Source organism: Pelobates fuscus, chromosome 6 (assembly GCF_036172605.1).
Source record: "Pelobates fuscus isolate aPelFus1 chromosome 6, aPelFus1.pri, whole genome shotgun sequence".
Taxonomy (NCBI): domain Eukaryota; kingdom Metazoa; phylum Chordata; class Amphibia; order Anura; family Pelobatidae; genus Pelobates; species Pelobates fuscus.
The window spans coordinates 262,434,630-262,459,555 of NC_086322.1; the positions used below are offsets into that span (position 1 = coordinate 262,434,630).

The 24,926-nt window shown below is 47.3% G+C and overlaps 1 protein-coding gene across 1 annotated transcript in view; it reads right to left on the minus strand.

The window, feature by feature from the left end:
• RAB37 (RAB37, member RAS oncogene family) overlaps positions 1-3,303 on the minus strand; it is a 45,447-nt gene extending 42,144 nt beyond the window's left edge. The window contains exon 1 of the mRNA XM_063425433.1: positions 3,022-3,303. Coding sequence (XP_063281503.1) covers positions 3,022-3,114 — 93 coding nt within the window. The 5' untranslated portion in view covers positions 3,115-3,303. The remainder of the gene's footprint in view (positions 1-3,021) is intronic.
• Positions 3,304-24,926: the final 21,623 nt, after the last annotated feature.

The window sequence follows — 24,926 nt, forward strand, 5'->3', positions numbered from 1 at the left end:
ACTATAGTGTCAGGAAATCAAACTCGTTTCCTGACACTTTATAACACATAGGCCCGCAAATTTGTCAGGCCTTGTGTTCAGGTAGTGTTGTGGTTAATGTGTAATGTATAGCATTAGGGTAGAATAGGAGGTTAGTGGGAGGACTGTACAATATTAGCAACTCTACGAAAATCATGTTCCAGTGCTTCCCAAGCTTAGCTGGAGTTACAGTCTCGGGAGTTATTTCAGCTGCTGTTATTAAAATGAAGTCAGGGGCCACCCGAGAATGAAACTTCTAGTTAATACATGGTGATCAGGACACGCACGTCCTGGAGCTGCACAAGATAACGTTCCACATACTTTGCTGGGGTAATGTATTCTCATTATGCGGAATAATTACTAGGATGAGACCACCATCTCTACAGTACAGTATTGGAAAACAATCTGCCCATTAAAATGCATGCAGGTAATCTAAAATCTATTTAAAAATTACTGTTGTGCATCTTGTGTACATCTCAACTAGGACCTTGGGAACAGTAGTTCTGATAAACCATAGTTACACAATTCTTTCTGCTCCCACAATTCCCAGCTCAACATGCAAACAAGGTGCCATCCTGCCTACAGGTTTAGGAAAAGTTTGAAACTGCACAGACCATGTTTAGCTTCTGGTCGTTGTTACTTTCGGATAATAATCCATGCTTTGGTTTAAATTGCCGTGTTTAAAACAGTGGCAATTGGTCTGTTTGCCTGCAAAATGAAGCCCCCCCATGAATGAAGATGGAGGAGATCAGCGCTGTAATTGGGCGAGTAAAGCAAGGGTTTTGTAACCATTACAATGCCGTGAGGGAGGTATAGTGTAAGGAATAAAACTTTGTATTCATTACACTAGTATACCTTTAATCTGTTTTTTCAATGTTTTAAGCTGGTCCCCGATGCTTGAGATTGTTGCCACTACTGCGCTCATCTTGCAAGCCACTGAATGTGCAAAGCTGATATTTTCAGCCCATCACCAGCTGCCAAGCAAGACTTCATCATACGGCATTGGCCAGAGGATGGAAGCTGGGGCAGCGGATGACCAACATCAGGGTTAAGTCATTGGAATAATGGTTTCACTCCTGAAGTTCAAGTGGCACTTAGACCCAGTGATGTATTTTGGATCTGTGCTTCCCTAGGCATGACAGAACTCCGGCACCCTCTAATTTAAATTTGCCCCACCCCTTCCGGTTAAAGACTAGCGCACGCGCGCACACACACACACACAGATTTGAGACACATTTTTTTAAATTTTAATCCACCCAGCCTCTTTACCTTTGGGAATGCTGGGTGAAATTTTTTTTATCTGGGGTCCAGTGGGGCTGCTGCCTGGGATGTTTGGGCAGTAAGGCAGGCGTACAGCTAGTTGAGCTCCAGGCGGGCAGCGCTGATTTGTAAGCTCTTCCAAGAGTTAGGTCATATTCCGGCCGCCAACATCACTCTGCAGATACGCTCTGCCTAGACCCTTAAGTTGTTATGGGGGGGGATGAAGTATTACTTGAAGATATCCCTTAATTTATTACTAAGGAGTCTAACCTAAATTACTCATCCTTCACAAAAATAGAAAGTGACCACCATACAGCCAGAAAGATACAATTTCCTTGCATCCACAAAGACCAAAGTATTTGGCTCTGAAAATAATTAACTCCAAAGTCTAAATGTAGCAGGTGTGTTACATCATTCTAACCAACACTTGGCACAGTGAAAAGTGATTGTAAGCTTGTTTGTGGTTATGGAAACCCATTTCATGAAGCTCCAAAGGAAACATTTGTGTGTGGTTCTTGCTTCCAGAAATAGTTTGGAATGTGTGTTGCAACAGACAATTTTAACATATTAAAGCATTTCCTCAGCACGCAGTTATATTCTGTGAATTTACCACTACACAATGATTGGATACTGATAAATCTTGCTTTTGAAGTCTTCTACATGGCTGACAAGCTCCAGCAAGGCAGTGATAGTGTATTTACCAAGCCCGGTTGTCCTAAGATGTAATTCAAGGTCTGATAAATGACGATGTATGGAGTTTTGATTTTGGATACATGCAGCAGATTACATCAAATGCTCTGGAGCAAATTTGCACATTTATAGTTTGTCCACAAAAAAGGAACACTATAGGGTTAGAAATACAAACCTAGAGCCTAACAATAGGGGACTTTAGCGGTCCTTTTAAAGCACTTAACGTAATTGAAATGGTTTTGGTGCCAGAAGGTCTCTGGCACTTCCTTACCACAAGGGGTTAAACCCTTCACAAATAGTTTAATCCCAAAGTCGGTGCACCAGCACCAGATTGTTCGGCCTCCTTGGCCTTTCGCTTTCTAAAATTCTTCAGAACAGAAGACTCTGGCAGGGGTACTGCTAAATGGCTTAGGTACATACCGTTTTCAAGCTGCTATTATGAACTGGAAAACTACGGATTGGATTAGAGTGGTCAGCTAATGCTCTAAGCCAATCAGCACCTTCAGGAGACTGGGAAAGTGCGCACACACCACTTCAATGAGCTGAAGTGGTCTGGGTGCCTAGAGTGTCCCTTTAAGATCAGCTTTATAGCAGTTTTCATTAACAGCAATAGGAGCAAGTTGCTGCTTTCTGTTTATACTGCAAGTTTTGCAGGGGAAACCCAATTAACCTCAGGCCAGCCCTTCTGATAAAACAAACAATGCCATGTCAACTGAAAGCTACTGAATTCTAGCAGAGCTGCCCTGACCACAACATCCGTCCACAGGAACCATATGACTTCAAACAGTTGGCCATTAACCCCTTAAAAACCAGACACAGTTTGCATGTCTCTAGTCTTATAGATGTGTGAAAAAAATAAAAACCACACACACACACACACTGCAATAAAAAAAATTAAAAAAACAACACACAAATAAGCCAATGCGAAGTATACCCATTTATTTCACACTAATGTATGTTGCTAAACAATATACATGGAGTTAGTGTATATACAAGCAGTGGACACGCTCCATATTATATGTATACACAGAATACACTGCATGCCAGCTGTACCTTGCAGGTTAGATCGTCGGTAAAGTCAGGTGATGGAGACCCTCTGCGACGGTTAGTATTTCCCGAGATATCTCCATTCAGAACTCCTGACATTGTTTTTTTTCCCTCTTAGGATCGGGTCAGAGTGGGACCTGAAGCAGGAACTAGGCGGAGATCTTATGGCGCACACCCAGAAAGGGGAGTACACTGACAATGCCCAAGTTCACCCTAGCCCTAACTCAGGTACTCCTGGTTTCAATTCGCTTTGGTCCAGCTTTTCTGGCGCCACACGATTTAAATGATTGACCCCTGACAATTAAATTGTTGGTGGGCGTCATGCAGGTTGACTGGAACAGGTGTGTAGAACCCTGGAGATAGATTGTTACTGGGGTAGAGAAAGTCCTTCAATGTTCCATGAGTGTTCTAAGGAATGCACCTCACACCCGGTTAACCATTTGAGTATTTTCAGTTATATCTGGAAGCTAAGCCATGTGGGAGCAATATGCTGCCTTAATGTGTTGTATTCCTAATATTGTGTAACTATATAAATTTGCTGTGAGAGAAAAAGTTGCTGAGAGAATTTTTCTTTGGATAAGTACTGAAACCTGTATACAAAGGGAGAGTTCTGCCGATAATAATTGCAATGCAATTGATACTACTAAAGACAAGTCCCTTAAAGGGACACTATAGTCACCCGTCCCAGACCACTTCATCTCATTAACCCCTTAAGGACACATGACATGTGTGACATGTCATGATTCCCTTTTATTTCAGAAGTTTGGTCCTTAAGGGCAGAGGCGGCTCTCTAATTAGGCGGTTTAGGCGGCCGCCTAAGGCCTCGCGCTGTGTGGGGCCTCGCGGCCGCCTAAACCGCCATAGGGCAGACTGACATGTCGGGTCCTTAAGGACCCGACACAGGAGGGGGCCCGGCGGCTTCCCCTGTATGCCGCCGGGTGCGAGGCCCCTCCTGTCAGTCTGACCGGGAGAGCCAGCCTTCAGTCTGCAGCTCCGCCGGGTGTGAGCTGCAGACTGAAGTGTCTCGCGATCTCTAGCCAATCAGAGCGTTGCCGCGGGTTACCACGGCAACGCTCTGACTGAAGATCGCGAGACTTTCACCATGTGGTCTGCAGCTCTGCATCCGGCAGAGCTGCAGATCGCAGAGCCCACTGGACCACCAGGGAGTCTGATTGCCATCACTGGACCACCAGGGAGTCTGCCACCACTGGACCACCAGGGAAAAAGGTACCTGTCACCCTGCCACCCACCCTGTCACCCCCCTCACCCAGTCACCCCATCTGCCGCCCTGCCACCCCACCTGTCACCCCCTCACCCAGTCACCCCATCTGCCACCCCACCTGTCACCCCCTCACCCAGTCACCCCGTCTGCCACCCTGTCACCCCCTCACCCAGTCACCCCATCTGCCACCCTGCCACCCCATCTGCCACCCCCTCACACAGTCACCCCATCTGCCACCCTGCCACCCCATCTGCCACCCCCTCACCCAGTCACCCCATCTGCCACCCTGCCACCCCACCTGTAACCCCCCTCACCCAGTCACCCCATCTGTCACCCCCTCACCCTGCCACCCCATCTGCCACCCAGTCACCCCATGCCACCCTGTCACCCCCTCACCCTGTCACCCCATCTGCCACCCCCTCACCCTGCCACCTCACCTGTCACCCCATCTGCCACCCCCTCACCCTGTCACCCCATCTTCCACCCCCTCACCCTGTCACCCCATCTGTCACCCTGTCACCCCCTCACCCAGTCACCCCATCTGTCACCCTGTCACCTCACCAGTCACCCTGCCATCCCATCTGCCACCCCCTCACCCAGTCACACCATCTGTCACCATGCCACCCCATCTGCCACCCCACCTGTCCCCCCCTCACCCTGTCACCCCATTTGCCACCCTGCCACCACCCTCACCCAGTCACCCCATCTGTCACCCTGCCACCCCACCTGTCACCCCCCTCACCCAGTCACCCCATCTGCCACCCCCTCACCCAGTCACCCCATCTGTAACCCAGCCACCCCACCTGTCACCCCACCTATCACCCCTTCACCCTGTCACCCCATCTGCCACCCCCTCACCCTGTCGCCCCATCTGCCACATCTCTCACCCAGTCACCCCATCTGTCACCCAGACACCCCACCTGTCACCCCCCCTCACTCAGCCACCCCACCTGTCACCCCCCTCACTCAGCCACCCCACTTGTCACTCTCCCCACCCAGCCAACCCACCTGTCACCCTCCTAAACCAGTCACACCACCTCACACTGTCACCTCCCTCCCCCTGCCACCCATCTGTCACCCCCTCACTTTGTCACCCCCTCACCCTGCCACCCCACCTGTCACCCCCTCCCCCTGTCACCCCCTCTCACCATGCCAACCCCCTGTCACCTCCTCTCACCATGTCACCCCCTCTTACTCTGTCACTCACCCTGTAACCCCCCCACTGTCACCCCCCTTACGCTGTCACCTCACCCTGTCACCCCCCTCACCCTACCACCCCACCTGTCACCCCCCCCTCACCTTGTCACACCACTCACCCTGCAACCACCCCACCTGTCACCCCATCTGCCACTCCCTCACCCAGTCACCCCATCTGTAACCCTGTCACCCCCCTCACTCAGCCACCCCACCTATCACCCACTCACCCTGTCACCCCATCTGCCACCCCCTCACCCTTTTCCCGATCTGCCACCCCCCTCACCCAGTCACCCCATCTGTCACCCAGACACCCCACCTGTCACCCCCTCACTCAACCACCCCACCTGTCACCCCCTCACCCAACCACCCCACCTGTCACCCTCCTAAACCAGTCACACCACCTCACACTGTCACCTCCCTCCCCCTGCCACCCACCTGTCACCCCTCACTTTGTCACCCCCCTCACCCTGCCCCCTCACTTTGTCACCCCCTCTCACCATGCCAACCCCCTGTCACCTCCTCTCACCATGTCACCCCCTCTTACTCTGTCACCCACCCTGTGACCCTCCCACTGTCACCCCCTTATGCGGTCACCTCACCCTGTCACCCCCCCTCACCCTGCAACCACCCCACCTGTCACCCCCTCACCCTGCAACCACCCCACCTGTCACCCCATCTGCCACCCCCTCACCCTGTCACCCCATCTGCCACCCCCTCACCCAGTCACCCCGTCTGTAACTCTGTCACACCCCTCACTCAGCCACCCCACCTATCACCCCCTCACCCTGTCACCCCATCTGCCACCCCCTCACCCTGTTGCCCCATCTGCCACCCCCTCACCCAGTCACCCCATCTGTCACTCAGCCACCCCACCTGTCACCCCTCCTCACTTAGCCACCCCACCTGCCACTCTCCCCACCCAGCCACCCTACCTGTCACCCTCCTAACCCAGTCACACCACCTCACACTGTCACCTCCCTCCCCCTGCCACCCACCTGTCACTCCTCTCTCACCCTGCCACCCCACCTGTCACCCCCTCACTTTGTCACCCCCCTCACCCTGTCACCCCCTCTCACCATGTCACCCCCTCTTACTCTGTCACCCACCCTGTGACCCCCCCACTGTCACCCCCCTTACGCTGTCACCTCATCCTGTCACCCTACCTCACCCTACCACCCCACCTGTCACCCCCTCACCCTGTCACCTCCCTCACCCTATCACCCCACCTGTCACCCCTCTCACTCTGCCACCCCACCTATCACCCAGCAAACCCACCTGTCACCCCCTCTCACCCTGCCACCCCACCTGTCACCTTCCTCACCCATTCTCACCATGCCACCCCACCTGTCACCTTCCTCACCCATTCTCACCATGCCACCCCACCTGTCACCTCCCTCTCATCCCCTCTCACCTTGTAACCCCCTCACCCTGTTACCTCCCTGTCACCCCTTCTCACCCAACCTGTCACCCCCTCACCCTGTCACACCACCTCTTACTCTGTCACCCACCCTGTGACCCCCCACACTATATCACCCCCTTTACTCTGTCACCTCACCCTGCCACTCCCCAAACAATATGTCACCCCCTCTCAGCCTGTCACCCCACCTCACATTGTCAGCCCCTGTCATCCCCTCTCACCCTGTCACTCCACCTCACATTGTCAGCCCCTAACACTATGTCATCCCCTCTCACCATGTCACTCCACCTCAAATTGTCAGCCCCTAACACTGTCACCCCACCTCACATTATGTCACCCCACCTCACATTATGTCACCCCACCTCACATTATGTCACCCCACCTCACATTATGTCACCCCACCACACACTGTCACCCCACCTCACATTCTGTCAGCCCATCACACTCTGTCACCCCCCTTTCACTCTGTCCCCTCCCTCTCACACTAATGTCACCCCCCTCTTACTCTGTCACCCCCTACACAATGTCACCCTCCCTCTCACACTAGGTCTCCCACCTCTCACAGTAGGTCTCCCTCTCACACACTAGGTCTCTCACCTCTCACATTATGCCACCCCTTCACACTGTCACCCCCCCTACACAATGTCACCCTCCCTCTCACACTAGGTCTCCCCCCCTCACACACTAGGTCACCCTCCTGTCACCCCCTCTTACTCTGTCACCCACCCTGTGACCCCCCCACACTGTCACCCACCCGTACTCTGTCACCTCACCCTGTCGCTCCCCACACACTGTCACCCCACCTCACACGTTCACCCCCTCACACTAAGTCACCCACCCTCTTATTCTGTCACCCACCCTCTTATTCTGTCACCCACCCTCTTATTCTGTCACCCACCCTCTTATTCTGTCACCCACCCTCTTATTCTGTCACCCACCCTCTTACTCTGACACCCCCCTCTTACTCTGTTACCCACCTTCACTATGTCACCCTCCCTCTCACTCTGTCAACCCCTCTCACTCTGTCACACCCCTTTACTAATGTAACCCTCTCACACTGTCACCACCCTCATACTATGTCATTTCCCCCACACACTCTGTCACCACTCTCTAGGCACACTGACACCCCTCCATACACACGGTCTCTCCCTCCGCACACACGGGCACCACTCTCTGCACTCGGGCACCTCCCTTCATTCTTACTGTCAACCCTCAACACTCTGGCACCCACCTCCATACACTTTGGCACCCTCCTGCTCATTTACACTCACCCTGCCACAGTTACCCCTTTACTCACCCTGTCACCCCCTGAAGGCAATAATTATACACACTGTCATAAAATAGCTCCGCCATAAACTCAGTGCCAAAGGCCACAGGCAGTACACAAACATACACATGCTCAGAGAAACATACATACATACATATACAAGGATACTCACTGTCAGACACACATTCTCAGGCACACAAAGGTAGACAATGCAACAATGTATACATCAACTGCTATTTTTTCAATAATGGTGTTAGTGGGGGCCTCATGTATGAGTCTCGCCTAAGGCCTCGCCAAGTCTAGAGCCGCCACTGCTTAAGGGGTTAAAGAGGTCGGGGCGCACCCTCCCTGCGCCCAGGGCCGGATTAAGAGCACACTGGGCCTGGTGCTGACAATTATGATGGGCCTAATTACGGAATCTTATCGACCAAAAACACTAAAACAGTCATACCTCCCAAGCATCATCTATCTGATGGAGATGGTGCTGGAGGGAAACTCATAGGATGCAGCTATGAGAAAACACATACTCTATGCTAATCTCTCTCTAATTTATGCTTTCATCTTTCAAGTAAATCCATAACCCCTAACAGCCGTGTCCAGTGAAGCAGGAAGTCAATGGGTGGGGTAAAAGGGTGGGCCACTGGTGCTACCAGACCTGCCAAAAGGGGATAACATGACCAGGCCTGCTAAAAGGGGAGAACACGTGACCAGACCTGCCAAACGGGGAGAACATGCCCAAAAAAGGGGCATGTCTGTCCAAAGAATTTGAAGGACAGCCTGGCATGAATGCATGTCAGGCTGCCCGCCAATCCTGCAGGCTGTCCAACTAAGGGCATACTATGCAGGTAGCACCCTGAGCTTGACATAAATGCGTCTAATGATGCGCTCACTCCATGCTTTCTAAGGACTGTCCCCTAGCACTCGCTGGTCCACTTGTCTCTGTACCTTCTTACTAGCAGGCAGAAGTTCCTGGTATATAGTCTGAGAAAGAGAAAATATGTATGCAGTAAGTGTAAAAGAAAGGGGACATGCCACAGTGAGAGACCAACGTCTGCATTGCCTGAACTAATTTTATTGTCAGCCAGTCCACACAAGTTTTGTTCCCATACATCCCTCTTAAGCTTCCAAACTTAAAGGGACACTATAGTCACCAGAAAAACTACAGCTTATTGTATTTGTTCTGGTAAGCAGAATCATTCCATTCAGGCCTTTTGCAGTAAACACTGACTTTTCAGAGAAAATAACTCCAATGGCCACTCCTTAGATGGCTGCTAGAGGTGCTTCCTGGGGCAGTACTGCCTAGTGTGCAGCACTGCCATTCAGTGTCTCCACCCTCTGCATGCAGACACTGAACTTTCCTCATAGAGATGCATTGATTCAATTTATCTTTATGAGGAGGTGCTGATTGGCCAGGGCTATGTTGCACTTGTGCTGGCTCTGCCCCTGATCTGCCTAGTTGACCGTCTCAGCCAATCCTATGGGGAAGTATTGTAATTTGCTCAGACCACCACTTCTGATGATGTCAGCAGACAGTCAGTTCAGAGGCAGAGCCAGCAGCTGCAGACTTGAATACAAGTTATATTCATTATACTTAGGGGGGCAAGAAGGGGCCAGGGTGGTGGTTTTAACATAATAGGGTCAGAAATACATGATTGTGTTCCTGACCCAATAGTGCTCCTTTAAGCAAGAGTATGTGAAGAGTAGTTAGGGTTGCCACCTTTCTTGGAAAAAAAATATCAGCCTTAATCATTTGTATAATCACAAGGAGTGACATCAGAGAAAATGCTGTAAAATCACCAACAAACTACTCACAGTTTGATTCTGCTGTATAGATGGATTGCTCACAGTGTCTCAGTCTCGCAAGTCACCCAGTGTCTCAGTGTCCCTATGTATCACAGTGTCAGTGTCCCCATGTTGCCCAGTCCCCTAGTCTCCCAGTGTCTCAGTGTCCCCATTTTTCCCAGTGTTCCAATGTCTCAGTGTGTCCCCATGTCACTAGGATACTGGGGACACAGTGAGACATGGGGACACTGAGAGACCCGGGACACTGAGAGACATGGGGACACTGGGAGACATGGGGACACTGAGACATTTAGGGAAACTGGGAGAAATGGGGACACTGAAACATTTGGGGACACTAAGACACTAGGGACACAGAGACATGGGAACACAGACACTGTGAGACTAGGGGACACTGGGAGACTAGGGGACACTGGCTGGGAGACAGACACTTGGGGACACTGGGAGACATGGGAACAGTTGTGGACATAGACATGGGCACACTGGGACATATAGGGACCTGGGAGACATGGGGACACTAGGCACACTGTGACACTAGGAACACAGACACTGGGAGACATGGGGACACAAACATTTGGGGACACTAAGACACTAGGGACACAGAGACTGGGAGACTAGGGGACACTGGCTGGGAGACTAGGGGACACTGGGAGATTAGGGGCCACTGGCTGGGAGACAGACACTTGGGGACACTGGGAGACATGGGGTCAGTTGTGGACATAGACATGGGGACACTGGGACATATAGGGACACATGGGGACACTAGGCACACTGAGAGACATGGGACACAGACACTGGGAGACTTGGGGACACTGAGACAGCGACACTGGATGGGGGACATGGGGATACTGGGAGAAATTGGGACATAGTGTCTCCGTATCCCAATGTCTCTGTGTCTCCCAATGTCCCTATGTCTCACAGCGTCCCCATGTGTCTCAGCATCCCGATGTGTCCCAGTGTCCCCTAGTGTCTCAGTGTCCCCATGTTTTCCAGTGTCCCCAAGTGTCTGTGTTTCCAGGTCTCCCAGTGTCTGTGTCCCTATGTGTCCTAGTGTCTTAATGTCCCCTAGTGTCTGTGTCCCCTAGTGTCTGTGTCCCCTAGTGCCCCAGTGTCCCTATATGTCCCCTAGTGTCTCAGTGTCCCTATATGTCCCCTAGTGTCTCAGTGTCCCCTAGTGTCTCAGGGTCCACATGTGTCCCCTAGTGTCTCAGTGTCCCCATGTGTCCCTTCTGCCATTCCAATCATCCCTCACTTCCCTGAGCTGTAGTCTGTCTCTGCAGGCTGGGAGCTGCTGTCTGGACTCTCTGTGCTGTGTAGCTGCTCCCCCACGGATCAGTGAGTAGAGATAGGCAGGGAGGGATATGCTGTAACTTCCTAACTTCCTATCCCTGCCTCTCTCCACACACAGTGAACCCTACTGGCCGGTGCTGGTATTGCAGAGTAATCTCCATTTATCACCAGTCAGGTGGCAAACCTAAGAGTAGTGTGTAAAAAAAAAAAAAATGGGCCTATTCCATGGGCCTGGGCCTGGAGCTGCAGCTCCATCAGCCCTGCCTGCGCCCCTTAGTCCTACAATGGAAATCATTGATGACATTGGAGGACTAAGACTACCACTTCCTGGTGGTTAAGAGACTTTTGGTCACCTAACTGATGCTGGACAACCTGACGCATGCAGACATCCTGTGTCAGTAAAATTCCCATAGGAAAGCATTGAAGCAATGCTTTCCTATGGGGAGGGCTAATGCACACGTGGTGCTTGCTGCTGTACTTTAGCCCCCCCTTTGTCTGATGACCTCGGAAAAGGCAGAGCACTGAGCCAGAAGACAAGTGTTACAAGGTTTTTTTTAACTCTTTCCATGTCGGGGGCGAGGTAGATGGTGGGTCTGGGGTAAACTATAGTGTAAGGAATACAACTTTGTATTCTTTACACTATAGCAGGGGTAGGCAACCTACGGCACTAGTGCCATGCACGGCACTCGAGGTGTCTCTGCACGGCACTCAAGGCTGCTAGAGACAAACAGGCTCTGGCCTATCAGGAGTCTCAGTAAAACTTCAGGTATCTGCTAATCCGAAAAGGTGGTGAAGGACAATCCTCAATTTATGCATTGCAGCACATAGAGGAAGTGATCTCAGATCACTTCCTCCCAGCACTTGTGAATGGGAATCCACACAATAGTAGAGCAGCTCGCAGTTGCAGCTCCTGTCCTTGACATGTACCTGGCCGGCCTGGTCCCCACTGGACCCCAGGGAAGCCACCCACACTGGTAGATATACACATAAATGCAGAATAACCCTCCCCTCATACAAATAATACAGACAGCCCACACACAAACATACACATAATCCGCACAAATGTAACACCACTAACAATCCACATACATGCACACAACCCCACATGCAGCCTCTCACATGCAATTCCACAAGCAGCCCCCATACACAACTCACATTCATATGTATCACACACAATACCATAAACTACTCATGAACATATACAATATAATAGCTAAGGGCAAACTGCGGGGCAAACTGCGGGGCAAACTGCGGGGCAAACTGGGCAGCTGCACAGTGAGCCCCGCTGGCCTCAACCATTTCTAACACCTGGCTGGTAATCCGCACACTAAGGAGGCCCACCGGATGGCCCGTGCACAAAGGGCCATCCGGTGGGCTTCTGTCAGCAGGAGCCCGGTCGCGAGCGGGTCCCTTGCTTTTTGGCAGCAGGCTGTGAGGAAGTGACGGACACGCATCACTTCCACCCACAAAGAGAGGAGCGCACGGGAAAGAAGAGTAGGCCGAGTGGATGGGAGCTGGCCGAGAGAGCCAGACCCCAACTCCCAACACCTTCTGCCACCAGCAGGTTTTTAAAGTGTACATTTTGTGTGTGTCAGTATATCTGTGTGTGTGTGTGTGTATGTCTGTCAGTGTGTGTTAGTATGTCTGTGTGTGTGTGTGTCAGTATATCTGTGTGTGTCAGTATGTTTGTGTGTCAGTATATCTGTGTGTGTGTATGTGTGTCAGTATGTTTGTGTGTGTTTGTGTGTCTGTCAGTAAATCTGTGTCAGTATATCTGTGTGTGTGTGTGTCAGTATGTCTGTGTATCTGTGTGTGTGTGTGTGTGTGTTTTAGTGTGTATATATGTGCATACATCTCAGAATTCACACACTAACACTACACACAAATACACCCCTGCATTCAAATTTCAACACTATGTACAAACACGTCTGTGTTACACACTAAAATCATATGTAAATACACCCCTGCATTCAAAAACCAACACTACACAAATACATGATTGCAATCATGCCAACACCACACACAAACATATTCCATACAAAAACCTGTTTACATTCAAACACACAAAAACGGCTTAGTGCTAAATACAGACCTGGAAACATGGGTTAATGGTAGAGCCCCAGCTGTCAATGCATTTCTGGAGTTGCACGACAGATGGGGATCTACCTTTTAATCACCCGTGCAACAGGGAGGCCCAATAAAATTCTTGCACCTCTCTACTTTAGGTCTGCCACTGCGTTGAGGTGGAGGACGTGATTGCACGCATGGGGAGGGGGGACAGGGTCCAGGGGGCCCCAAGCAAATGCTTTGCTCAAGGTCCAGTCAATATTAAAGACGGCCCTGCATATTACACACAAATACAACAATACAAAGCAATTACAGTAAAAATAACACAAGCAGAATATGGCAGCATACACACCTCAATTAAAAAAATAGGACCGGCACGCTACGGGACATCACAAACCTATATTGGCACAGTGCTACTAAAAGGTTGCCTACCCCTGCACTATAGAATGCCTTTTGAATTAGATACAGTTTGTCCTGATTTTCTGTTATCTGTAGGAGTCCTCAATACCTACCTACATTCAGAAGAATATATTCAGGATGGGGTAGGTAGAGGGGCATGAAGGCATAGGCCTCCAAAAAGTGGGCATGTTAGCCTGGCATAATCGCACACCAGGATGACTGGCATTGCACTGCCCAGCCGCCATTCCTGATTGCAGATGTCCAGAACTCTTCCGCAATGCTCTGCCCACGAGATGAGTGCATTTTGCTGAAAAGTTAATCTAATGATTTGCTTGCACTGAGATTTCTGCAGTCTTGCCCTCTGGTGTACCCAGATGTTGTACACCAGGTGGGCAAACCAAGGATGTTTGTATATAACCCCAAGTTTGGGACTGTCCTAAATCCAGGACTGTTGGTAGGTATGATTTACTTAGAATTTTCCTCCAGTCATTTAAAACAAGGAGGGTATAACTGTTTTGATGATCTGTTTTTAAATTTCTTGTAAAGTCATGAAACAAAATAAGAAGACAAAAGTATATATTTCTGAAAAACAGACATTATAATTTACAGAAAAGACCTTCCACGGGAGGCCCTTCTTCTCTCCAAAGCATAGCAACCACGGTGCTTGTGCTGTGGTTACTATGGAAATTCCCTAGTCGGCGCGAGTATAGGTACAGATTAGTGTTATGTCACTCTGTTGCAATGCGGGCAACAAAGCCAGCGTGCCGACGTCACTAAGGAGGTTTGCCCTGCTTGGGGATCCGTCCCCAAGCTGGGCACATCAAAGTAGAACGGAGGAGGAGCTAAGGACAGCTGAGGGGTTGGTTTTACATGAAGAGTAACACCCGCAAAGCTTGAAGATGGTGACACTGGAACGGAGGAGAAGTGAGCAAATGTTTATATGTTACATTGAATACATCATGTATCAGTGTGATATATGGTGTATTCAATGTATTTAAAAGCGATTTCAGGTAAGTTGATATTTTCACAACACATTCACTTTAAAAGGACACTCCGGACCTCTAAAGCACTTTAGTTTGCTGATATGATGTAGTGTGTCCTGGGAAGCCTGTGTGATTGGACAGCCACGAAAACTCTGGTCTGGGGAAGAAGAGGGTGGCATACGAAAGCAGCAGACAAGAGATCTGCAGCTTTTGTAAGCTTTTTTTAGATATACCCCTAATGAAAAAAAGGCATAGTTAAATTATTTCATTTGGAGTATATATTTTTTTTATGTGAAAATGGAGTGTGTCCCAGACGTGGTTGTGGTGCCTTGAGTCTGATGTGTAGCATTTCACTTTGAAACATACAGAGATTAACACCTTAACTGCCAGAGGTGTAACTTGACATCTGTCAGTGTTATTAGCTAGCTGGCTAATGTCAATAATCTATACACCTTTTGTTGCACAGAATATCAGTCATTGGCCGAGGGAGGTCACCTGACACTGTCCACCTATAAATGTTGACCGCCACAGCTCCTGGCTCCTGCAGCTCTGCAGACGTGCATCACAGGGAGCATCGAAGCCCAACGAGGACCCAGGTCTGGGGTTTTGCCCATTTACCGAGGAACTGGGCCAGGAAGTAGAAGTTGAGTAACACTTTAATGATCGTAATACAAAAAAAAAAGTCAGTGATAAAACAAACAGGAGTATATAGCAATATTGTGTATAAACAGAAACACAGGGAGAGCAATTGCATGGGAGGACAGCAATCAGATAAAACGTTCTATCTCAAAAGACCGTATTTAGCAAGCAGTGACAAAGGGGGGTGGGGGTGAGGGGTGGAAGGGGCACAATACTGAATGAGCATCAGGAAATATTAGTACTATAAAAGGTTAGATTGAGATCACCATAACCAAATAGGCCAGGATTATGCTTAAAGAATAACTCTAAAAGGCACCAGAGATTATGTCTCATCCGTTTGGTAATTATTTGCCAGACCCAGGGATAGGAAGATGTGGGAGGTCAAGAGGCAGTCTCAGGCATACCATAAATTAGGTAAATATCTAGTCTTCCCTGTGTGAAGCTACCAGAATCTTTATGGACCTGATCTCCATCACCCTATTCAGACATGGTTGGGGAGAGTTATCTGGTCTCCAATGAATGGTATTAGTGTTTTTGCTGCATTGATGAAAAGTCTAATAAATGATTGTTTATGCCATTTGGTGTGCATATCTACATGGTACAAGAGAATCAAAGGTGGTCCCAGTAAAATGTTTTCGTATGATCGTTTCAACATTATAAATGGTATGGTTTTCCAGTAGTGGGCTTACTTGGAGCTATCACACCATATATCCACCTACATTTCCACCTGGTAACCCACATCTGCAACACCTCTCTGTTTAAGAAGGGATGTGGTGCAGAAAGGCGATGCGCTGTAACCCCAAGATAATATCTTAATCACGGCCTCCTGGAATTTGGATGAAATGAAATATTTGCGAATATGGATGAAAACTTTTTGTCACTGATTAGGAGCAAGAGAAAGCCAACTCCCATTCCAATAGGGCTGTGTAGGCTGGAAAGGAAGGCTCGGAGGATGAGATCACATGGACACTTTTAATCCTGCTTGGGCAGGTAATCAATAGCAATGGAGAAACAAACAGACCATGCAACTCTTACATGTTTGGAAAACACACATATGAGTTAGGGTTATTTTAGTCGTAAGGCAGAATTACTACATACATGTCACTGTGTGCCTGATGTTGGTTGGAGTTATACTCCTAGTTAACTTACAGGTTTTATTATGTATTTTTTTTTTTTTTTTTTTATTCTCCGCATCTTCATTTTATAATTAACATTGTTTTTTGGTAAACCAGAGCCTAATGTGAATTCATTTGGGTATGGGTGAGCAAGGAATATATGATGATCCTCTATAGATGTGCTGACCTTACCTGGACAATCCTGGGTTGATACTGTGACCTTGAATTGCTCCAAAGGTCCTACTTATAGCAGGACTCACTCCAATTAGTGTTTCAGGAGGGTTTACTGGCACAAGGGAATGAGAATCTATCACTTCCTGACAGGGCCGCCATCAGGGGGTGACAACCATGACTGTTGTCATGGGCCCGGCAGTCCTGGGGGGCCCAGGCACCCAGGCCCCCCATTCCCAATGTGCATACATATATATAGCAGTTATCGCTATATACATGTGTTTTGGCAGTGGCAGAACTACCTGAGGGGGCCCATCGGGTGGCCCATGCACTTAGGGCCACCCGATGGGCATATCTCTGAAGGGGCCCGATCAGTGCCGTGGATTTTTAATAGCTAGTCCGGGCCCCTTTAAGGATCCTGGCACTAGCAGTGCTGGGAGGAAATGAGCTCACTTCCTCCCAGCTAACACCCGCGCGGGAGGAAGCACCGGAGAGTGTGAAGAGTAGAGGAGGACAGCCAGACCCACACCAGCCCCAGGCCCCCAGCCAGCAGAGTCCACCCTCCTGCAGTCTAAAGGTAAGAAACAGGAGGGTGGGAGGAAGCATTGGGGAGAGTGAAGAGGAGGACAGAGTCAGACCCACACTCACATCAGCCCCAGCCAGCAGAGTCCACCCTCCTGCAGCCTAAAGGTAAAAACATGAGGGTGGGAGGAGAGGAGGACAGAGTCAGACCCACACTCACATCAGCCCCAGCCAGCAGAGTCCACCCTCCTGCAGCCTAAAGGTAAGAAACAGGAGGGTGGTTAAAAAAAAGTGTCAGTGTGTCTGTATCTATGTGTACCTAAATGTGTGTGTGTCTGTCTGTATCTATGTGTACCTAAATGTGTGTGTGTCTGTCTGTATCTATGTATCTATCAGTGTGTGTATCTATGTGTACCTGAGAGTGTGTGTGTCTGTCTGTATCTATGTGTACCTGAGAGTGTGTGTGTCTGTCTGTATCTATGTATCTATCAGTGTGTGTATCTATGTGTACCTGAGAGTGTGTGTGTCTGTCTGTATCTATGTATCTATCAGTGTGTGTATCTATGTGTACCTGAGAGTGTGTGTGTCTGTCTGTATCTATGTATCTATCAGTGTGTGTATCTATGTGTACCTGAGAGTGTGTGTGTCTGTCTGTATCTATGTGTACCTGAGAGTGTGTGTGTCTGTCTGTATCTATGTGTACCTGAGAGTGTGTGTGTCTGTCTGTATCTATGTGTACCTGAGAGTGTGTGTGTCTGTCTGTATCTATGTGTACCTGAGAGTGTGGGTGTCTGTCTGTATCTATGTGTACCTGAGAGTGTGTGTGTCTGTCTGTATCTATGTATCTATCAGTGTGTGTATCTATGTGTTTGTTTGTATCTGGTTGGTAGTGTGCACCTGAGTGTATGTTTTTGTTATTGTTTTATTCTTGCAGCAGCTTTTATGTTCATGGTTTTCTAGTGTCTGTGCTTTTGATTTTTACATACACTTTTTGTCCACAATCATTTTCACTACTTAGTTGATATTCCCCATTTATTTTAGTTGTGGCTCTATTTAAATGTTTAAACAGATTGTTAGTTTGTTTTGGTAACTTTGTTGTAATGTATATCTTTTCTATTTGGCGCTGCCTGTCCATGTTGTGTACGTTTTTATCTTGCATAGCCTGTCTTATATTTTATTATGTGCATGGCCCATTTTCGGTCGTTTGCATTTATTTTTTTAAAGTGTGTTAATTAGTGCAATACATAATTTATATATATATATATATATATATATATATATATATATATATATATATATAATATTTTGCTGGAGCGCTCACGCTTTCTTTGTTTTCTGAGATTCTCAACTAAAGCTGTGTTAATCTGCCTATAGAATTGATTACTTTATTGTTGTTTTTCTACATTTTTACACATATATTTTATTTAAATTTAGTTTTTACGTGTATCTGTTTATGTGTATGTATGTATCTGTGTCAATGTGCACCTGAGTGTGTATCTCTGTGTGCGTGTATCTGTGTGTCTGTATCTGTGTGTCAGTGTGTGTGTGTGTGTGTGTGTGTCAGTGTGTGTGTGTGTGTAACCGTGTCTGTATATTTCCATGTATGTCAATGCATGTGCCTGTATCTCCTATGTGTGTGCATGTATGTATATCAGTGTGTGTATGTGTCTGTGTGTCAGTTTGCACCGGAATGTGTCTGTGTATATGTTTGTATGTCTATGTATCTATGTCAGTGTGAACCTGAGTATATATGTGTGTGTAACTATGTGCCAATATGTGTAACTGTGTGTCTGTGTATTTGCATGTATGTCAGGGTGTGTATCTATCTGTGTGTGTATACACTACAGACAAATGCACGCTTGCATTCAAACACCAACATTCAAATACACACATGCTCCATTCAATACCATGTTTATATTCAAACACACATACACTGCTGAGTGCTAAATACAGCCCTGCAAATTGTAGATCCCCAGCTAGCAAAGCATTCTGGGACTTACAACAGATTCAGAACTACATTTGGCCACTTTACACACACTGCATCCACTAAACACACACTGTGCATTGACTACATACACACAGAGACTCTGCATTCACTCTACACACATACAGCATCCTTGTGGGCAGATTCAAGGACAGCCCTGTGGGCGGACTCGTGAGTGGGCTCTAGGGGCCCAGACCTTGAACTTTGTCAGGGGCCCCAAAATTTCTGATGGCAGCCCTGCTTCCTGATAATGATATGCCAGGAGAGGACCTGGAGAGACATAATCATGCTGTCTCCAAGCCTCTCTGCTGGCATATAATTACTGGGAGATGGGTTGAATTGATGGCTGAAACAGCTTCCCAGGAGCGTAAGAATGTATTTCTTATGTGGACTTTCTCTTAAATATCAATTTTGTCCACATTAGGGCAGCATTGTTCATCTCATTAGAGGACACACTCACCTAATCAATGAATTCCAGGTATCAGTGAAATTGCACAAAAATAAATTCAGCGCGGAAGCAAAAGTGATAATAGTCCAAAAGCAGCTTGAACACCAATACGGAGTCTCTTTTTTCCGATCAGAAAACTGGATAGAAACAGGGGGTGGGTGCAGCGCTTCAGTAATCCTTGACAAGGTATATGTGGAGAGAACCAGAGAAGAAATAATAGTGTAGTATTTAAAACTGTAGTGGTTATTGGTAAAATAAAAGATGTGAGGGGCGGGGCTTGACCGCCATGCTAGACGGATGCACTTAATGTGAGCTCCTGGCAAAATTATAAAACCGAGCAAAATAAACCAACTCAACCCTCAAGCAATCGAGACAACCAGCGACACATTTGGAGGCATTTAGCCGCTCGAGTGGTGGTTTTACCCCGTCACAGCTCTGAGGCCTACCTGTGGGGGCAGCTAGGGAGAAACGGACGATCTTCCTGCTGAGCATCCTGCCAGAGCAAGGAGAGGTGAAGGGGCCCCCCGTTCCCCCCCCCTGCCGGTGAGGGACATCCCGGTACTCACTCTTCGACTTGTCAAACTAAAGGGACAGCTGCAACAGCCCCTGCCCTCTCAGGCCTCCTGTACAGTCACCACTAAAATGGCGGACACACCATGTGATGGCAGTCTGGAGACATCGATGAGGCGCTGGACGAAATCTTCGCCAACTTTTGGCTCAAACTTGCTGACAGGCACAAGAATCGTGTGAAAGAGGAGCAGAGCGACAGCCCACTGCAAGGCTCATCTCCTGATACTTACCGTTCCACGCCTGACCTCGCGGGGCAAACAATCTCCAAACCGCGCTGCTTGCACCTGCGGCGGAGACCCGACCGGCCCTCTGGCATTTACCGGAGACACAAGATGACTAACGCTCATCACCGCAGCACCGGGCAGAGAGCCGCAAGGGGGAGCTCCCCGATGCACATCACGCACCTCCGGAGGGAGAAACCTCAAGACCCAGCAAACACTAAACCGCACCGGCACACCAGTATCGGAGACACACACAGCTGGACCAGCATGAACCGTATTACCACTCAAGCCCGGAGCAGACGGAGTGGCAAACTATGGATCACTGGGACTTTCACTAGCCGAGGAGGTTGGAGGGCGAGGCTGGGGATAGGGTGATGGCATCTACAGGTCAGGGCAATAGGTCCTAGCACAAATAATAATGTACTATACTGTATATTCCTTCTATCGTTATCTTCCATGACCTGCTATCACTCCTCTCATAAATAACACTGTCATATTTCATGTACCAGATTAATGCTTAAAAAGGAATTTAATGTGTTATCTTCAGCTTCAAACTGAATCTGGGCTAATCTATCAGACCTCAGCAACATTAACTCTCCAAGTGCCATTGCAGAGTGCCCCAACTGTTAACTGTTACCTAACATCTAGTCTCAACGTATTGTTCCTTAATCTATCGCCAAAAAAAAAAAAAAAAAAAAAGTGCTGTTAAATTGATTGCCTGGTACAAAATGTTTTATTCCATTGGATTGTACCTGCTATTGTGGCGTTCCAAGCGTGTATGTTAAACCTAAGCACTGCAAAAATAAAGAATATAAAATAAATAAATAAATAATAATAAAAGATGTGCACTCACACTTCCCTGGAGCTTTAATACAGCTCCAGTGTATGCGACTGGGCAGAATAATCCCCACCTATGGATCAAGTGCAGAGGTAATTCTTTGAATTGTAGGTGTGGTAGGGGGTATCCTCATAAAAAAATAAACAAATAAAAATCGTATATGGTGAAGTATGTAGAGCTATGAAGCAAGGGTAGGTAAAAACTACAAAATGTACACTCACATGTAATTGAGCCGTAAACTCTGACTCCTCTGATAGCGCTTGAAGTGTTATGATCCCCACTCAAGGATATAAGGCTATAGGTGTAAATATAAATTCTTCCGTCCGTGTATAAATGGAGATAAACAAACAGAACCACAATAGTGTACACTGTAAAAAGGAGTGTAAGCAGAAATAAATAAGTTAAACCTACTCACATGCTAAAGAGCAAGTTCCTGTTTGCTCAATCCAAAGCGCCTGGGTGGTATGATCCCCCCAGGGATATAGCTCCAAACAATCCAACAGCAGCAAAGTTAGGTCCAAATAAACAAGTACTTTATTATAAAAAAATAATAATACAAGTAATACAATATATAATAAAATAAAATAGTGATAAAAAAGTTATAAACAATACACTTGTTTTTGGTACACCATTCAGCCATGGGGCATAGTGGCAACTAGTGATGTCCGTATATGTACTTTTTAAAAAAATGTCCGGGTTTTTATAGTTATTATTTTCCACATAAATTTCCAGGTCTAAAAAATTGATAGATTTTATTGCTGTGAAATTAAAAATATTTGGTAAATAACAGGGCATGGTGGATAATATACTATAAAATACATTTGTTTATGATTTAAACAAACTGCTTTAAAAATATATATTACTTACAGTCCACTAGGTGGTGCTACTGTTTAATCCTTCACTAACACAAGCTAATATGAAGATAATTTTGTCACATGTCCTAAAAGGACAGTCTAAGCACCAGAATCTTCTCTATATCTTAATCTAGTGATTTTGGTGCATAGTTGCTGTACCTTTCCTTGAACAATGTAAAACAGTGTAATAGCAATTTTTTAATTTGTCCAAAACACCTGCCTGGACCATCTCTCGTTGGACACGAAGTATTAGATATTTGCCAGCACATAGCTAATTGTAAGGGTTGGAGGCTGATTGGGGTTAAGTTGGGGATGATTATTTCATTAATTCTGGTTATTTGGTTACATTTTTTTTTCCAATGACTTTTTAAATTAGGTTAGTGAGTAATATACAACGGTTAGAAAAGAGTTTGAACAAATACACAAATGAATAGCAAGGTGGCACATGTACAGGAGTGCAAATATGAACATTTCCAAAAGTAAAATCACATGGGTAGAAGACTCCTAATTATTTTTCCAATTCTTTATTTTTTGTAGTGCATTGTTTAACAAACAAGTATACTGAGACATTGACCAAAAGAATGAGATGACATGAATAGGAACGAACATTTCAGGATATGTCAATCTTACGGCACTTATTCTAGTATATAGGAGAAGATATCAGGAACACAGTGCTACGTTGAAAAATCAGGGAGGGAAATAAATATACTATGGCATAGTACTGTGGGGAGATGCAGATTGTATGAAAACCACTGGCTCTTACGGTGCATTAACAGACAATGGCAGTTAAAATAACAGAACATAACAAAATAAAATAATGAAGTATCATCTGCTAGATACAGTCATGCTAGGTACAGCCAAACAGCAAGCAGAACCTGTGGATCATTCAGACAATTCCCATGAGGGAGAGTCCCAACTTCCGACAGCTCTAGTCTTCACGATGGAGACCCTCACCTGTGCCCAAGCATGCAAGGAACGTAGGTGGTTCTTCCACAGGGTGGCATTTCGTCTCTCAGCCAGGCTTCGTTTCCACAGCCAGAATTCCCACGCAGCTGGTAACATGAGTAAGAGGCCACTGAGGCCTGCAGGTTGTAGCAGGGCTGAGCGTGGTCGCGTCACTGGGATCGGTGCGAGTTGCGGCAAAGGTGAGTGCCGGAGCGATGGGGTACTAACCGCTGTGGTGGCCTCTTACGCCTCCTCCACCACACCAAGTCCTTTCCTCTCTAAAGTTGGCGTGAAAGAAGCCGAGGCGAAGGCTGTTCTGTTCTCTGTTTTCCATCCAGAGGTGGGTTCTGTGAAGCTTCAACTCGTTGCTGCAATGTCATCCAGAAGCGCTGGAATATCTCCTCCTGATGCTGAGGGCAAAGCTCTGTGGAGCTGTAATGTGCTCGATCGGCTGGGTTTGGGTTTGCAAGCTAGGTAGCGTAGCCCCAATACTGCAGGAGGTAGTGTTGCTATCTTGTGATGTAAAGCTGGGTTGCATGCTTGGTTGGTAATGCCGCAAAGCTCTGCTCTGTTGCAGTTCGCAGGCCAGTGGGGGCCGGGAAATCCCAACCCACTGGGGGGAACAGTGATATCTGGTGAGCGTAGCTGGTGCGGCATTCCGAGAGACGGGAGATCTTCCGCCTCTCTCACCAAGTAGCTCCACTGGGCCTCGCCGAGATAGTGTAGGTACACACTTTCTCATGATCAACGGCCCTCCGGTCGGCTCCCGTTTCCTTTAAGACTCGCGGGTAGTCACCAATAGAGGAAGCTGTCATGTAATCTTAATTTAAAGGTTATTAAGCTTGGAGCTCATGTGAAGAGTGACCAGCCACCATGATGTTCACACCCCCTCCCTCCACCTCCCCGTCTGCTTCTTTTTAAATAATATTTACAACGAAAATAGGATAAGCAATCTTGTGCAATTACTAGGTATCAGTTAAGCGTGCTATCATGCATAGTTAAGTTATTCAGACAGGGAGAATTCTAGATAGCCATATGTAATGACAGTAGATTAGTAAATAGCCAACACAGACTAAACTGACATGTCCAAGCTAAGAACAGTTGAAAATGTTGAAATAGGAGGAGGCTAGCTAGACATGGTGACTGAAACTAAATACGAATGCTGCATATTAAGCTAGATTTACAGGAGGAGGTGGCCGCTGAAACGTGACTCTCTGGCATGCAACTCACTGCACAAATTACAAAAAGAAATAAAGCAAAAAGTAAAAGCACTATGGTTATTAAGACATTGAGAAATAAGGGCATGAAATTGCGAGGTGAAATCGACAGGTATCATAGAGCTTTGAGACATTAGATTATTGCTGGTGAGCTCCGGGTGTTAAGTCCAATGTCAACCAATACCCAGACTCCGGAGTGGATGAAGTAGTCGATAGGGACAGCAAGATGGGAGCAAAATATGGCATCCCTCCAGCCCCAGGCCATTATGAAGGCCTACATCACAGAACCACGGACTCGGGTACTTGTAGAAGAGTCCAAGCATCTCCCTGTTGGGAACTGGCAGAAGCTCTTGGTGTACATTTGGTAAGTTACGTTATACTATAGCCAATCATGTGACTGTATCAAAGGCTAGAACTTGTATTGTAAACTATATGTCTATTAAAGAACACTGGGAATCTCATATTTTGACTAAATTGTATAGATCAAATGCTGCCAAGTCATGTACATATTGCTCCTCAATATCTAGCCTAAAGTTCTTAAACTGACACTTCAGACCCTGCACGGTCGCACTATATGCCGTATCCGAAAACCAATAAAATACATTAAAATTAAAAACCTGTCTAGGGGTCATGCCAAGTTTTACATTAATTGTGCAAAGGCTATACTATCTCATGAGACGGACCATGGTTTCATATCTGTCTGATAGCCACTAAAAATATATATATAAAAAAGACTGGCCCCAGT